The sequence below is a fragment of the Orbicella faveolata genome, unplaced genomic scaffold (genome assembly GCF_042242905.1).
Source record: "Orbicella faveolata isolate gen_17 unplaced genomic scaffold, um_ofav_v1 contig_24, whole genome shotgun sequence".
Classification (NCBI taxonomy): Eukaryota; Metazoa; Cnidaria; class Anthozoa; order Scleractinia; family Merulinidae; genus Orbicella; species Orbicella faveolata.
In genome coordinates, this window is record NW_028301552.1 from 32,495,100 (window position 1) to 32,512,500 (window position 17,401).

The 17,401-nt window shown below is 41.7% G+C and overlaps 2 protein-coding genes across 2 annotated transcripts; both read right to left on the reverse strand.

Moving 5' to 3' along the window:
• Positions 1-2,454: 2,454 nt before the first annotated feature.
• Positions 2,455-6,341, reverse strand: LOC110056127 (uncharacterized). The gene is made up of 7 exons (XM_020762570.2): positions 6,145-6,341; positions 5,238-5,555; positions 4,845-4,889; positions 4,575-4,750; positions 3,802-4,126; positions 3,060-3,104; positions 2,455-2,668 (listed from the first exon to the last, which is right to left on the reverse strand). The coding sequence occupies exons 2-6, from the start codon at positions 5,539-5,541 to the stop codon at positions 3,061-3,063; spliced, it is 894 nt and encodes a 297-aa protein (XP_020618229.1). The 5' UTR covers positions 5,542-5,555; positions 6,145-6,341; the 3' UTR covers positions 2,455-2,668; position 3,060.
• Positions 6,342-6,846: 505 nt separating this feature from the next.
• LOC149111331 (uncharacterized) lies at positions 6,847-15,824 on the reverse strand. Its single transcript, XM_089293024.1, has one exon. The coding sequence runs from the start codon at positions 13,956-13,958 to the stop codon at positions 12,885-12,887; it is 1,074 nt and encodes a 357-aa protein (XP_089149150.1). The 5' UTR covers positions 13,959-15,824; the 3' UTR covers positions 6,847-12,884.
• Between the last annotated feature and the right edge of the window lie 1,577 nt (positions 15,825-17,401).

Here is a 17,401-nt window from a genome sequence, read left to right on the forward strand (position 1 = left end):
TTCAACATGGTGACTAAACTAAAACCATGAGGTCTACATCAGCGAGTCATTTTCACTTGGTGATAGTTATGCTGTAGATATGCAAGACGTACAAAATCGATATAAAGCAAAGTTAGCACGAACTAAAATCAACAATAGCCCACGCCACTGTAGTCGAGACAGCTAGTTTAGTTTCTAAAAAGTCATTTTAAAAAATATTACTTAAAGAAATGCCCGTTTCAAATAATGTATAGATTTCGCCAAACCTAAGAGCGGAACTCCTGGGCCGGGTTGCTAACCCAGGATATGGATAAGCGAGAATTTTGATTTGACTTTTGTAACTTTGCGGTGAGGTTTTCTGTATATTGTTTGGCCCTCTGTTTTGAGTTTGAATAAGGCTCAAACTAGACAAAACAAAAGTAGTGAAAAACCTTTGTAAACAAGAAAAAGTTAACTTTTAGTCCTTGGTTAGCTTTAGCCGGCTTACAAACAACTATTTACATCAAATTAACATGACATGAGCAGGCGTTCCAACCGAACACCAACACTTGGTCAGCGGTCAACTTAAAAAACACTTAACCTCGATAAGCTCTAAACTTGAACCCCCGATATGGTCACATGATACTGGTCAGCGGATACCTTGTTTTGACAGGTGTCAATTGACCGTAACATGGATGTCCATGCAACATCAAAGAAGTACGCTGTAAACGAAGGCTACATGTCTCTGTCAACCTTTTAGCTGGAGTATGGCCGCCATCTTGCGCGACTCCGCTGTGGTCGTCGTGCGTATGCGCCTACGAGCAACACCGCTAGTCATGATAACCGTGGGAAAATCAATGCATGGGTTTCCTTTACTTTCCTATATGGGTATGGTGCTCCAGAGCTCCGCTATTAATAGATGACCATCGATGGTCTCCATCTCGTCATACTTAAATTAGCATTCTTTTGGGAGGGGTGTTGGGTAGGTAAAGGGCGAGTAAATTAGTAAAGCAGGGAACAAGTTCGGAAAATCTGTGGAAACAAAGGAACATTTCAGTTTTTCTGTCATGGAGTCTTCATTTTTTGCCACCGTAAAATTCACTACAGTCCCAGCAACCGGCTTTGTAGATTAGTTTGGACATCTGAGAGCGGCTCAGGCGATCTTTGTACGAAAGAGAGATTTGATGCGGTGTGTGTTCTGGAACTGAGGAAATGATCTTGAGGTTGACTAAAGAGTAGAAGTTGTATGTACAGGATTTCACACGTTTCGTGATATGGTTGCTCTGAAGACCTAAGTACACGGGAACTGAAAGAACAGGGTTTTTTGGCTTGTTTTTACCTCTGCTAAAAACATCGTTAACGTTGAGCTGAGTGGAACAATTTGCAGCAGAAGCTTTCTCAGATCTTTTACGTGGCTCAAAACAGTTTTCAGTGCTTTCCAAGACTTAGGTTTAGATGGGTCATTCTAACCAAAAAAAATCAGTTGTTGCTACAGTCTTGGTATTAAAAACTTGCCCAGCTTACCATAGCAACAGTATGACGTGCTAAAAACACCCTGCATTACAGCTTTAAGGGCTTATGATTCAACAGCGGCACGGTGAAATTTTTTTCTATGCCATTAAATTGTAATAAGCATGACAAGACGTAACTTTTGGCAAAGTTTAAAAAATCTCTCCGTAGGGTTCAGAGCCACCTTAAAGTTGTGAAAATTTAATGTGACTGCTGCGGCTAAGATGGCGAGGAGCAAATTCAGAAGCAACGAAAGGTGAGCGTGGGGATGAGATTCTTTTGTACTTGGAAGGTGTGGATAAATCCCACTTAGTGTAGAGGCCTGTGAATGTCTTAATCCGGTAGACAGATGTCAAGAAAGAGTTGTCGGGGCAGCTTAGAGAAGGATATCTAAAAACGGAATCTTGTTTAGATACTGTAAAAACTCATAGTAGCAATGCCTTTGCTGTCAAACCCGGGTGTCAAATTAAACATGGTGAATGACTGTGTCCTCGCTATAACTGCATCGAGGTGAAGGACAGAATTTGCCGTTCATTAACCATTTTTGCTCAAAGTGGCAAATGAAAATGTTAGCCAAAACTGGGCCTTAAGGTGACATGGCTACGCCATCAGTCTGGTCGTAGTATTGGCCATCAAATGTAAAATGGCTCTACTTGGTGGCAAACTCTGATAGATTCTGCAAAACATATCGGGGAGGATCATTCAGGGAGAGAATACAACTTGTCGAGACAAATATGCATTGTTTCATCAAGTGGCACATTTGTAAATAGAGAAGTGACATTTAAGAAGCACACTATTCCGTTGTTATGTTTGGATGTTTTGGAGCAATCTGTAAAACTAAAAGAATCTTGACTGTGTGTTGGTTGGCTGAAGTATGTCAACTAGGTAACATGGAAGATTGTAGTTATTGTAAGTGTTAACGGAGAACGGTTAATTGTTGAAATCTTAGATGGACCACTAAAATGTTAAAAGGCAGATGGGACGTAGTTCACCAGATTTTCCCCAATACTTTAATTTCATTACTGCAGAACATAACTATCATGCGTAAGTGAAGAGAGCGGATCTCTATCCCTTCCTTATCTTGGTTTATAAACAATACCAAATCCCAAATCTAACAACCGGCGAAATCAAATCTACTGCCCCATCAGCTTCCTTTGCTCCGGTCACTCGTCAGGTGTGTAGGTGAGCTGTGGTTCTGTTTCTGAAATCAAAAAAAAAAGAAGGAAATTACTTCATGTGATAAAATAGTTTCACCAGTTACTGTGTTGAGGACATGATTTGGCCCAGAGATTTCATCAGTTGATCTCCTACCAATTTTTTCCGCTTCTTTTATTAGTCAAGAACATATTGTAGTATTGAGTCTACTGCATATGAAACAACACTCTAGCCTTAAGCAATACAAAGAACGATAAAATACACCACTACTCCCTCTGCCGGCCTGCGATTCTCAACCTCCTCCATTCTGTTTTCTGATCCGAAATATGTTTTGATATCAATTCAGTGGAGTATATTTTTGTGATTCTTTGTCAGTTAGAATCGTTCTAACTTTGGCTTTCCTTTCAGCGAATTTTTCCAAAAAAACATGTTGTTACCTTAACGCAAGAAAATAACCATGGTATCTGCCTTGTCTACGTTGCCTGCAATGAAAAACGGAATACTATTTTATGGTCAAAGCACGGTGCAAACGATGCACTTTAGCGGGAAATCACAATTACTGATGTCTTTAATAGTTTGTTATGGCCCATGAAACAAATATTCCAGATGAATTATCCCGCTAGGAAGAAGGTTGACCAGTTCAGTTCCGTTTTCTCTTTTGTTGCAGTTGGGAGAAGGGTCTTGAGATCGATACAAACTCACCAATTAAGAAAGAATCGTTGATAAATCAAGGGAAACATGTATCGTTAAACCGTTAAACGCGAGTGGGATACTATTTGCATGCCCATTAGCTTGTGTTTGGCAGCACTCATTTACTCCCTGCATGAGTACCTAAAACCCTTAGTACTCAAAATATAAAGAACATCACTAGAGATGCATTAGCTTGTATTTGGGGGCACTCATTTACTCTCTGCATGAGTAACTTCTTGTTTTTGTAACTATTTTAAAATGCAGTTTTTCACCGGCCCTACTTTTCAAGTCTTACAGCAATGGAAACTGGAAGTAAAATTATAGCTTTTGCGTTTGAGCGCTGGCCTATTGACGCGTAATGAAAAATCACGTGGGTTAACACGTGAGTTATAGCCGTGTACTTTGAAATTTTTCAAACCTGCCAATCCTTTTCAGTACTATTTGGTTGTTAACGGTGTGGAGGTTTTTCCTCAGTGTTGTTTTACTTACCGTAATGATTCCAGTTGGTGCAACCGGGCACCTTACTGTATATGACACTGTGTTCACCAAAGTGTTTCTCCCAGCCACAGGGGAATCCAGTGATCAACATCCAGCCAACATCGCCAGGGCAGCCAGCATATACACTGTTGATGAAGAAGCTGCGTTTCCAAGCGGTTTCCTCGATAGTGAACAGGTTACGTGGCGCGGTTGCCATGTCAGTCCAGGGATATTCAGTCAGTCTCTCGAATTTGAACCAGTCCATGTTGTTTGATCCTTTGACGTTGAATTTCAGTTCCTTAACTGATTCGATTCCTTTATATAGGACAACTCTTGCCTGATAAAATAATACCGGATATCATGTCACACATCTTTTTAAAAAGAGTCAATCGAGTGTCGTAAAACCAAAACCAAATTAATTACTCCGACCAATCACAAGGAGCCAATTTATTGAACCAATCAAATCTCAAAGCAAACACATGAAGCTAACGAGGAGTGACCGATGGTTATCTCTGATTTTACTTTTGATCTGATCTGACCTGACACATAACAAAGTAGTGCGAGTTTTTGCAGCATAGTAAGGAAAAACCAAACTATTTTACGCACTCAAATGAAAACCGTTCTAAAACAAGCACAACAAGAAAATTAAAACTCTAGGGAACTCCAAGCTTTCCTGAACTTTAAGATAAGTTATAAATTGCTCTAGCTTCTGCCACAGCCCTCAATTTTGCATCCTATAGCTATTAAAAGTGCTTTAGCAATGCGTTAGTTTATATTTTGCTTACCTCGGAAGCACCGAATTGACCCCAGTTCAAAACAATCCTGTTCTTGTAGTCGTTGGGATACTGGTTAGTGACGTCAAGAGCGGCCATTTCGTTCTCGGCGTATGTTTCACCCGACTTGTAATTCTCATACGCAACTCCTTTGCCTCCAGATACCGCCTTAAACACCATGGTCCAGCCTGGTTGATACAAAAACAAAATAATGCGGTAGGAAAAGAAGAAAAACATTTGTTTGAAGAGAATTTAAAACAGCAAAGAGTTTTCTCATCTAACCTCCGTTTGCCATGTCACAGTACACAGGAAATGCCTCTCTCTTGTCTGTTTGAAAAAAAAGGAAAACTAAGTGATCAGTTTGTAGTAATTGGGAGAAGTAGACTTGAAAAAAAATCCTAATTAAAGCAATTAATAAAAGACTAGATTTGTTTTGTAGAGTCCCAAGTTCAGCTGATTGCTGTGCATTAAATTCTTCTGGTAGTTTACGTTCTGCGAATTTGGTAGCACATTTGGTTTGATTTTTATTACTTGCCTGCGTTGATATCAGTTACTTAAAAACGTTCACAAGCGAGTTCTGCTAGGGTTTTTCTCGGCAGATCGATCCTTTTTCAGTCTTGAAAAACATGAGCTAGTGCGCAAAGGCATGATATTAATCAGCGCTCACAAACTTACATGTCAGGGTGATCCAGTAAACACCGTCAGCTGCTTGTTTATCGTTGTCCAAGATGTGTTTACAGGAATGTCCTGGATTGTCCGAACTCGAGCCGAGAGGTGTTGCAAACTGTAGCGTCTTCCATCCACTGCCATCACACACGACCAATTTTCCGCCAGACATTTTCAGCAAGCCAGCGCTTTTGGGCTTACACTCACAAGATTTGGCTCTCGCTAAAGGACGTTCACATCTCCGCTTTTTATTGGCGATTGTGAAGCTCACCGCAGTGGTCAGGATAATGCACAATATGGCGAAATATCTCATGACTACCCGAATAACTACCGAGAAACATGGACCGGCGTGAGTTTAATGTTTAAAGGTCTGTTCGTTCTCTTAGACGAGATTAAACCTAGACCATTATATTACATGTGTTATTGACCAAAAAAAAAAAAAAAAAAAAAAACTCCTAATATTTGGACCGCAAAGGTTTTCTATTTTGCTAGTTTTTGTACGCTACTCGTGAAAGCTATTACCCCATTTTTTTATCCCATTATTTTGTTGGCTAATTCTACTGACGATTTTCGCAAGCTCGAAAACCCACTAGAAAAAGACATCAGGTTATTTAAAAAGGAAAGCGTTACTGTTACAATATAGAAGTGTGTATGGTAAATGCAAATGGAGAAGTCTTGCAGGGAAGCATGGAACTGTGGCAGCGTAGAGAACGGTGAAAGTTGGGTGGTGTAGAAATATGGAAGTGTAGCATTGCAGAATTGGTTTTTGCCTAATTATGATTCGATCAAGCGGTAAAGGTGTGAAAATTAACATGGAAGCAAACGCCTTTCGTTTGGGCCTTAAAACCTAAACGTTTCTGACCATTTTTGGCTTAAGGATACATCGAATCAGTCGATATGAAAAACTCTGACTTACCTCTTCTTTTGCTCTGAAGTCTCCGATGAAGATAAGCGGAATGAGAAGTTAACACCTTGCTGTAGGGTTTTGTACAAATTGTTTGATCGATTTATCACCCACGAACCTCACTCAAAACTGTTATGGAATATTTCTAGGATACGAGTTTGTTTTGCAAAATATGTTACCTACAGGATGTTAAGAGCTTCATACATGCCGTTTTATAAGTTTTGCGAGTGTAGTTATTGACTTTACAGGACATCACCGACCCCACTGAAACAATTAATTACTGAAGTCGGCTCCCGTCGTTAAAATGTTGTTTAATTATCGGGAACATGTTTATAGTTACTTTTTTGTCCAGCTTGTCAGCGGTCCGGAATTCTAAATTCTTGAATCCGTGTGCGTTAGCGGTCCGGATTTTCCCATCCCGACCCGCTCCGAAATTTCCAGCTTTCGCAACTTTTCAAGATTTTTGTTACGCCGGAAAACAACTTAAAATGTCAACATTTAACACAGAGTCGACAATTAGGGATTCCGAGCAAACAGCATCGCTCTTTGCGCCCGAAATGTCAAACGCGCGCGTACGCCAGATTTGAACTGAATAAAATTCAACACAAAAGTTGCTTTCAAAGCTGCAATACCGTAGGGGAAAAAAACCACGTTATTTACCGGCCTTGGTCAGTCCGTGTTGGGAAAGACTGTGCCCTCGGTCTTAGAGGACAGTTTTTCTTTTTTTTTTTTTTCGTTTTTTGTTTGTTTGTTTTGTTTGTCCCATTACGGACCTCCCAGCAGCAAATAACATGTATTCCAGAATAGCATAACGAAAGAAATAATTTTAAACTTTAGAGTGAATTGTTTCAAACAATTAGATATAAAAGGTGTCAAAGCTCAGTTTTGACTTATGTAAAAGACAAAAAAAAAAAAGAAAATGTCCTTACAACCAACTGGTCATACTCCAACCAGTGGGGATTTTTTTGAAATTGTCAGTTCTGTTTACAATACTTTCTCGATTCATAGCGTCCTCAATAAGCGCAGCAGAGCTGTGCTAGATATGACGCCGCTTAAATATTATGTGACTTATTACTTTTTTTTTTTAAATTCCGTGCTCAGTAAGCGCTTGTTTTCAACCATATTACTCTCACATTGAAAACCAATTAATTTTTTTTTTTTTACATAAACTTAACGTAATAATTAGGAGTTCCAACTGGTAAAAGACCGACACAGCTGGTTGGAACATATCTGCGTTGCATGGATGAGGAGTTGCCTTCAGCAATATTGAGGACTAATCCGGCAGGTGACAGAATAACTGCGACCTACAGATTACCAGACTTCTTCCTCAACTCTTTTTCAGATCTTTGATTTCTAAACGGACTTTTTTTCACTTTGCAAGTCGACCCAAACTGCTAAACTGAACATATAATGAATTACTCGATATGGGGGATACAGATCAGCACATGCGCTTTTTAGCAAATTATATATACTGAATTATTCTTGCTGTTGTTCGCAACTAGTGCAAACAGATGACTCTGCTGACGCCGGGCCTTTCTAGTACAAACAAAGGTTATAGTGTTCAGTGTTCCAAATATTATCTAGTGAGTGATTCTCGTGGTTTTCACTCTTTAAGTCGACTCTCTGTTCTGACCTTGCGTCGCGAGGTGACAAGTCAGCTACAAAGTTGCTCCCAACGTGGAAACAACTCCATAAAATAAAATTGCTTTTTTATTTTTTTTCACAAGAAGATATAAATATAGTACTTACTTTGCCTAGAATACTGTCTTAGTCATAATGTAGAATAAAGGTATTGAATGCTATTTCATATTTTCGTTGGCGATTTCATACCGCGCTTTGGAATTCCTCACTGAATCCCTACAGAGTTTTTATCGATAGTCAGTCACGTTCAGTTTGTTCTTTTAAAGAAAGGTTTTCTTTTTCAGAAATAAAACGCGGCAAAGACATCTTGCCAAAGCTAACCTAGAATTGCATGAATCTACATGCGACGCAATAGCTTTTTCTGAAGGTCCTGAAGGCTACCAACGCGAAGGAAAAGAAAATCAGGATCAATTCACTGTTATTTACTGCAGCAGACGGGGTATTTTTTTTGTATCCGAGTGCCATCTTAACCTTTTTGCTCTACCGATCCTGGACAGATTTTCTCAGATAATTCTCCTGAAGAGCATCTATGGTCTAAATCCTTTCACCGGGGTTCTTCGTACCGGCCGTAGTTTAGCTTCTCAATGCAAATACGTAACAGACAATTTACTGCCAAATGTCCTCTGAAAATACTCGGCCTGTCGAAAAGAGCGATGTTGAAACTGTGGACGAAGAACGATAGTTGTTTTAAGATCAAGTTAGATCGCTCAGATTATCACATATTGAAATAGCTACTACAAAACACTGCAAGGTTTTCGAAATTCGAGACGAGACGCCCAATGCATACCGGTTGACAGAGAGCCTTTAAAGTAGGACAAATCCGCTGAGAAAGCCTTTTTTAAAACTTTAGAGTACTCCGACTCGTTAGTTTTCAGGCACGTCAGTTAACAACACATGAAGTGTTTATTCTTTTCTTTTTACAAGTTCTTCGGTCCGCCAAAGTCTGTTATGAGAAATAAAGGTAATGGCGACTCTCTACCATTAAAATTAATATATGTTGCTGTCGATTTATACAAGACGTGTTTTATAACGCTGCTATTGCCATAACCACTTCCAACCACAGTTCTCGAAGCATGTCTCTGCTAATGGAACGATCATTTCAAACGATGTGGGAGGTGTATTCAAACCCCTGCTGCCTTTACAAGTAACTCATTAGTTCTAACTATTTTCTTGACATATGGTATTTTCTATTAAAGTTGCAAATAACTCGATCATTTTGTTCCATCTTCTGGTACAAAAAGCACTGATGTGATTATCGCTTTTCTGGATTTTTTCGCTGATTTTAAAATTTTGAGTAAGATTTTGAGCAAGAGTAAACAGAGGAGTAAACATCGTACAAACGGTGGCACCAATCGCTGTATGCTGCCGAGCTCATATACTACTAGCATTGCGCGCGCATGCTCTGTAGGGGACACCATCGTATTTCCATCGTTTTAGCGTTTTCGTGTGGACGGGCGAAAACGATTCTAATGCGCTACCAAATTCACAGAACAATCAAAATAATTTAGTGCACGACTTAGGAGTCTGCAAAACAAGCTTAGTGTTTAAACATTGCTTCAAAATTGGAGTCTGCTTCTCGCAATTATTAAAAACTGATCACTTTCCCCTTTTGTTTCAAACAGACAGAAGAGCAGCATTTCCAGTGTACTGTAATATGGCTGGCGGAGGTTGGCAATTTATTCTTTTTCTCGCTTGAAAATATATACTTGTTTGAATAGATTACACCATTACTTTTTTAACACCATTACTTTAATTGGGCCTGGCTGGAACTTCACTTTGAACTTGTATGACTACATCCTTAATACCCATCTTTCGATGCATGTGCACAGTTTAGACTTTGGGTCATAAATCACCTCGAGTGGTTTGTGGTCTGTAATGAGCTCAAATGGGACTGCGTAGATGCAAGGGTGGAACTTTTCGCAAACCCATACGAGTGCGAGCGCCTCACTCTCAGTTTGTGAATATCTTGTTTCTTGTATCTGTCAGACTTCGGCTTGCATAGCTGATGATCGTTGGTCCATCCTTGTGCATCTGTGTCAAAGCAGCTCTCGAGGAACTTGTGGAAAGCCCTAGTTGGTGCTAATGGTGTCATTTTCTTCCATAAGGATGAGGGATCAAACTCCTGTAGAGTTGTCTTGAATACTCTCTCTACGTTAACCAACACAGTCACATGTGCAATTCCTTTTTAATATTTTTTCCTTCATTTCTTTCACATCTGCAAAAGATTTGAAAGTCCTAGCACTGGGTGTAGCGATGCAAACACTGGAACCTTATGACCTTTTTCGGTATCACTGCTAATATATGAGAAACTCCCGCACGGTTCTGCCCTGGAATTAAAAAAATTTCTCTTTCGATCGTTAGCCCAGTGGCACTTTGGTGTCAAACACATGTGTCATATCATATAGACGGGTGATACACCGCTTATACCACGCGAACAACCATATTAATTTGCTATCTGTGAAATAATCATAAATAAAATGCATGTAGGAAAGTCAACTGAGGAAAAAAGGCGCAAAGTACGAAATAAATGAAATTAAACGGCACCCGCCTCGATTCAGAACAAGCTTGCTCTTATATGCTTTCAAAAGATGGTGAACGGCCTTGTATTTCCTTTAGAGAGCTTAAGCAATGGCGAAGGCGATCTCGAAGACAACACCTATTAGAAAACGAATTTATCTTCGAATTTCGAAATTTTCTAGATCTGTTCAGTGCGCCAATTAATCTCAGACCTTGGTCGGGCTGAATATGTAACGCCAGCGACCAATTCCAAATGAAATACGAAAAACTAGCCGCCATATTTCGCGTTCTCCAAAATACGCAGTGACAACTTAGTCATTTCACTTCAGTGCTGTTTTGCGGCAAAGAAATGTGCACAGCCATTATTCTACTTATTAAACCTTCCGTTTGCTAGCGTTGCCGCCGTGGTTTCTTTGAGTTATCTATTAAAATCATTTCTTAATTTGACTGACAACAGACAATAGAGAAGAATATTCATAGATTCGAAATAAAAAAGAAAAACGAAAATACCAAAATAAGTTTTATTAGTGCTCACCGTTTTTCTTGATGTATGCCGCAAGAGAAGCGGTTATACTTTTAGGTGCGTGTTTATCGAGGTATTATCAGTATAACTTTGACAAAACGTAACACTGAATCTGTCTTAACCTTCCCGAGCATAGACGCAGCGATCAACGGAAATTCACTTCAATTATTTTCTTTCCTAAAGATGTCTGAAGAGCAAACTGTATTCATCCCTTTTCTTTCCACTAAAATATCAATATAAGTTGTAATTTCAGCCCTTTTAGACTGGTAATTGAAAACTGTACGAGTTATAAGACGTGCATAACTCCTGCAGGGGTCCGTTTCTCGAAAGCCCCGGAAACTTTTCGCGCCCGCAAAGCCATTTTTATGCCGAGAGCGACGCCTATTTATAAACCCAGCGCACAAGAGACTATAATGAAATGGTTATAATCGCGGTCGTGCATGCGGCCAGAAACCACTGAATCACTGAAACACTTGTTTGGATTAATCTGGCCACTCACGTGGCGTTTATTTCAAACCATTCAAATGCTAAGGTGTCAAATTAATCAATTAAACATCGCTATATTTGATTCAGTGAATAAAGTTGGGGCGAAAAACAGCCACAAGCCACATCCTGTGGCGAGCCCCAACCCAAGCCGCAGGCACGCACGCACGCACGCACTATGAAATAGTGCAGAAACGACCAAATATGAAGATAATGGAAACTATGTAATATAAAGGCATCAGGAACACCAGGCCCTTCTCTGACATGTCCTTGAAGCCCCAACGAGTAACGGCTAGTTCTCGGGCTCGATAAGAGCACGCGTTCCAGCGCTCTAGAGTAACAACTACTCTAATATAAAACTGTTGCCCCAGTCCTTGTCTGACAGGCAAACTAACTCTGGAGATAAGCTAAATTGTGGATCACGTTATGATTAATCGTAATAATAGTAAGAACACTTATAATAGTAGACAAAGCCAGCACTTGCCCGGTCTTTGTCGGAATAAAATAAAATAACTAACTGGAAAAATAAAATAGGATGTACTAGGCTAAAATTGCCGCCCCAGCCCATGCCTGGAAGGCGAGCATTGATCTTAGCTACAGCTAACAGCTGAAGTAGTTTACTGAAGACTAGAAATAATAATTATGATGCCCCAGCCCCTGACTGAAAGGCGAGCTTAAGTCTTAAACACCTCTCCAGGTTGACGAATATACAGTTTAAACGCGTCGGATTTCCAACGGCCAAGGTGGCGAATCTGGGCATCCGATAAACCTTGGTCAGCCGCCAACGATGCGGCGCCGATCCGAAAAGAGTGAGATTTGTATTTGGATGAATCAAGTCCACAAAAGTTTAGTGCTTGCCGCAGTTGTTGCGTAAAATGGCTAGTTTGAACTGGGGATCCATCGGAAAAGCAGAACAAGGCACCCGGAGTGGTACCCCGCATAGAACAGTAACGTTGTAAATAATTCACTGGGCAACACTCTGTTCCCGTTGCGCAGTCCAAAACAACTGAAAAGGGGCGCCTACCCGAGTTATGTTTGAAGTCGGTGATGACAATTGTCGCGGCGGTCACGCAATTGTCTTTAAATTGGAAATGAAGGTCTTGTATTTGTACTAAAGGTTTCAAAATCGCACCCTTGGCCGTGAATTCGCCTACTAGAAAAAAGCCATAGAAGGCCACCAAAAACATGGTCTGGTACAACAGCCTTTGATATGCTGATGAGTTGGTATGATCTAATGCGAGCACTAATCGTTGCAACACGCTACGTGTTATTGGAAGTCGAACGTCTGGTGGAGAGTATAGCTTACTGTGAGCCGCTAAAATCTTCTGCACTAAAAACTGTTTAGTGGGATCAGGAAAATTAGCTAGCTTGTGAACGTAACTTAACGCGGAGACATACGTCGAGATTGTCGAGGTGGCAAACTTCCTCGCCTAGAGATATGCTATAAACAATGCTAAATTGTTTACCGAGACCGGAAGGAGCGAGGCACGCGACTCGCAAAATTCAGATGAAAAATCGACATATGTCGACCAAGCTCTTTGGTAAGTCTTACGCGAACCCTCAGTAATGGCTGAGTGCAGAAGGTCGTTCAAGTGATGCGCCAGTTGTTGGGTAGTAAGCCCGGCGGAGCCGGCGTCGGTTGTTCGTCTGCGTAAGGCGCTAGTGATCTGAATTTCTCTACCTGTAAGCGAGATAACGCATCGCTCTCGCGGTTAACGCGACCAGCGATGTGCTTAGCATGAAACAAAATATTGTATTTAAGTGTGCAGAGAACAAAGTGTCTAAGCAAAGCCATAACTGAACGATCTTTAGAAGTTTGCTTATTGATTATAGCAACAACTGCCTGACTATCCGAAAAGAAAACAATACATTTGTCACGCATAAGCGGTCCCCAAATCTCAAGCGCCAGGACAATCGGAAAGAACTCTAAGACAGTAATATGGAGTTGTTTCCAAGCGGCGGGCCACTCTCCAAAACACCAATGTGTGCCAAATACTGCGGCGTAGCCCAAGGAACCCGCCGCGTCCGTAAATAAATTGAGGTTTTGGGAAGTGGCCCATCGCGATCCGAGGAAAAAGGATTTGCCATTGTACCCGCTCAAAAATTCCCACCAGACGTTGAGATCGTGTTTACATTCGTGGGTTAATCTGACGTGATGTGTGGGTTTCCGGATACCTTTAGTCAAGTCTATCAAACGGCGCAGAAAAGCACGCCCGGGAACCACAACACAGCAGGCAAAATTGAGGAGCCCTATTAAAGATTGTAGCTCTTTCAGCGTGACGCTTTTACGAGAGCAAAAATCCGCCGACTGGGTACGGCATTTGGCAAGCTTGTCCTCTGGAAGACGAGCCTCCGTCAATGCCGTATCTAAAGTGATCCCTGCGAATTGCAGAGCATTGGTGAGGCCCATAGTTTTCTCATCGGCTATCGGAACGCCTATACGATGGCAAACGCAAAGAAAATTATCGAGATCTACCTGACATTTGGCCTCCGAATGCCCAATAAATAAGAAGTCATCTAAAATATGGATGACCGACGACGCGTGCAATCTATATTTAGCGATCCATTCTAACGCAGTGCTGAATGATTCAAATATATTGCACAATGACGAGCACCCCATGGGAAGGCATTTTTCAAAGTAGAATTTCCCTTGCCATTCCATCCCGAGCAATGGAAAATCGCGGGGGGCTACGGGAATGATACGAAAAGCGGATTTAATGTCTGTCTTAGCCAGAAAACAGCCCTGTCCGATTGCTTTAATGAGCCTAACAGCATCATCGATAGTGGCATATCTTACGGTGGCTAACTCTTTAGGAATACCATCATTAACAGATAACCCCTCCGGGTAAGACAAATGATGACTTAACCTAAATTCTCCCGGTAACTTTTTTGGGAACGATGCCTAGGGGCGATACCCTAAAAGTTTCAAAGGGAGGCGTATCATACGGACCCACAATTCTGCCCGCTGCGAGCTCTTTTGACAACTTATTATTCACGCTAGTCGGATTGTCCATGGCGCTCTTCAGATTTGGGGATCGGATTGCAAGGGGAGAACCAAAATATCGTATTGAGAAACCGTGAATAAAGCCTTGGATAAGATAGTCCAAAATTACGTTGTTATAGCCCTTAAGATAAAATGCGAGACGGTCGGGCCTTACCGGCGTTGGCCCGCGGCTCAACAACCGATGCTCTTCCCTGACTGTCACTCCCAGAGGGCATGCTAGAGGCTGCGTTGCTTGTGTTATTGTTCGGTCTGTTAGCGCTGCATTGGCTTGCGGGATGGACTGCCCCACATTTGAAGCAGGAGTGTTTGAAATTGCAGCCCCTGCAGAACTGACCGGAATGAAATCTCCAACACACCCCTTTGGGAAAGGACTGAAAGGGACGCTGGTTGGGCCGCCTTGCACGAAAATCATAGTTCGAGTTTGGGCGTGAGGTGGTGAGGGAGCTATGCATGGCCTGGTGCCATAATTCCCAAGCCACGTTATCCTATCGGTATCGGTCAGGTTTAGACTGGCGAAGAAATCGGAACTGCTCGTCGTAATAACGCCAGTTACCTTGTTTTGCCGCAATGTCCCTGACCACCTCACAATACTTCATCAGAGAACTTGTCGCCTTAGGTACCCTAATTGTATAAACAGCTACAAACACATTAAATGCAGTAACCCATTGGTCAATGGATAAGCCACGCCGTTTTGGCTTAACGTGCTCAAGGCAAAGACTAGGGTGATCATGGTCATTTGCGACAGATAATCGATATTTGGACTGGTGATACGGAGAGGAGAGACCCGAAATCAACATATTCGTTTGTCCATATCTTTGCCTTGATACGATCCGAGGCGCGAGACTCGAGGTCAAAAGTGACACTGGAAAACGTGCCGTCCGGTTTCTCGGACGCAAAGGTTAGCCTACCCGCAGCCACGGTGTTCGTCAGATCTGCAATCTCTGTTGAGGCGGCATCTTCAACCACGGTGGGCTGTGACGTGGACTGATTACTAGGTCTCTGTTCGCCAACTGCGGGAGAGATGTTGAGAGTGCCGATGCCGGCCGACTGTAAGGCCCCAGAAATCGCGTTTGATATCAATTCACTCAGTGTGGTGGGGCTGAACTGTGGTAAGGACGTCGTGCTGTTAGGCAGGGACGCAGACTTACCCTCTGAACGGCGCTGTTTCGCCTATACCGCCTGTGTGGAACTTTTTGACGCCTGGCGCTTAGAGGCTCGTTTAGGAGGCATGCTTATGAAAAATTGAAATTATATTACTCAAACGTAGATCAGATTAAGACGCTGTGAAGCTCAAACCTAGTGGGTGTACTCCCCTTGTCTTAGCAGGCTGGAAACACTTCAGCCAATGAGCCAAGGGCGATTAATATGTTGAAAACAAATGGCACAAACAAATCCGAGACATTTCGTAAAGGCTTACGTGAAAGCCAACGAATGTCAAGTACACATAGAAGCAGGCAACATAACAAAACCAACAATCCGAGACATTTCAAAAGGACAGTTGTCCTATAATGGCCTGAGTGGGCACTGTTGGGCACACTAATGCAGTTAAACAATAGCCGTCAGGTGATAACACACTAATTACGCCATAATGTCAAGTGCAATACTGTAAAACAATCCGAGACATTTCAAGAGGACTATTGTCCTATAATGGCCTGAGCGTGTTGGGCACACCAATAGGACAATCACATGACTTTTGGAGGGCATATAGTTTATTTGTGGCCCGAGTAGCATCATTTGCGCCCGAGCGCGAAGCGCAAGGGCGCAAATGATGCTACGAGGGACACAAATAAACTATATGACCGACAAAAGTCATGCGATTATCATTATTATCAATACACAAGGCCAAATCGTACAAATTCATTTAATAAGAAAAAAATGTTTAACAGAGATGTAGCATGAAACTATGGTATGGAAAGTTGTTGCTACAATACGAACAGCTAAACAAGAGCCAAATAAAATTCCTTTTTGTTTACAATAAAATGTCAAATATAATCTAGTTTTAAAAAGATTGGTAACAATGATTAGCAAAAAGACAGTTTACATTTAAAAAAATGATAGTCTTCCCGTTCACAGGCAATGGACTCAGACTGTCTTTGCTAATTTCATCAAATAAGTTACAGCTTTTAGTCGCTATCATCGCTCTCGATTATCCGGCGGCGTTTGCGGGTTGATGGCGACGGTTCTTCATACTTTCCGTGATAAATGTTCATTGTTCCAATCTGAATATGTTGGGTGCAATTTTGGTACGGCTGTGCCAAGGAAATAAATTGGTTTTGGAGAAGAGACTGTGGGTTTAAGTTTGAGCTAGGACCGGCTGACGGGCCCGCGACATTTTGCCTTGTGATTCCTGAAGTTTCTTGCTGAACAGCGAGTTGTGGCTGAAATGTGTCACTTAAAATCTTTGAACACTCTCTTTTTTGTGCACTTGTTGTCTCGCTGATGTAGTGGGAAAGGCTCCGTTCATCTTTGTGCTTTGTGATTGCACAGATTTTCCTTGCGTCCACACCGCGCTGGAACAAAGAAGTGACAGTTGATGCACGAATGCAGTGATTCGTGTACCGCTCCGATAACTCTGCTTTGATGGAAATCCTTTCCATCATCTTGCTGATAGTATTTTTTCCCATAGGCTCATTTCTGTACCAGTGTCGGGTGCTTGCAAAGTTTACATTCTTGGTGGTAGCTTTGCTTGGAGTCTGAAACAGTGCCTTACAGTCGGGATGAGTCTTGCCGAGGTAAAATTCAAACGCAGCCACTGGATCAAGTGCAGTTGAAGTTTCGTACATACGAACATCCGAGTATGACTGCTCAGACTGTTTAGCGCCTCCTTGGTAATTTTTAGTTTGTTCAATAAGTTTTTCGGTGATGTAACGGGCTCCAGTGTCATCAGTTTTTATTTCAAATGACTGCCTTGTAAGCTCCCGCCATCCCTCTCTGCTGCGGCTAGCAAAATGAAAACACAACGAAAACCAAATAAACCCAACTAACTTCTCCGCATCTTTCCAAACGCCGTCCGTGTTCTGCCCTTCCATGAAGTATCGATTCAATTTCTGCATGTCTCCTGACTGAATGGATGATTTGTGTTTTGGTTTCGCATTGTTTTC

Coding starts and splice junctions, on each gene's coding strand:
- LOC110056127 (XM_020762570.2), bottom strand. CDS start 5,541: ATGAGATATTTCGCCATATTGTGCATTATCCTGACCACTGCGGTGAGC. Junction 4,890..5,237: donor TTACTGGATCACCCTGACAT/GTAAGTTTGTGA, acceptor TTTTTCAAACAG/ACAAGAGAGAGGCATTTCCT. Junction 3,105..3,801: donor CACCAACTGGAATCATTACG/GTAAGTAAAACA, acceptor TTTTCATTGCAG/GCAACGTAGACAAGGCAGAT.
- LOC149111331 (XM_089293024.1), bottom strand. CDS start 13,958: ATGGAATGGCAAGGGAAATTCTACTTTGAAAAATGCCTTCCCATGGGG.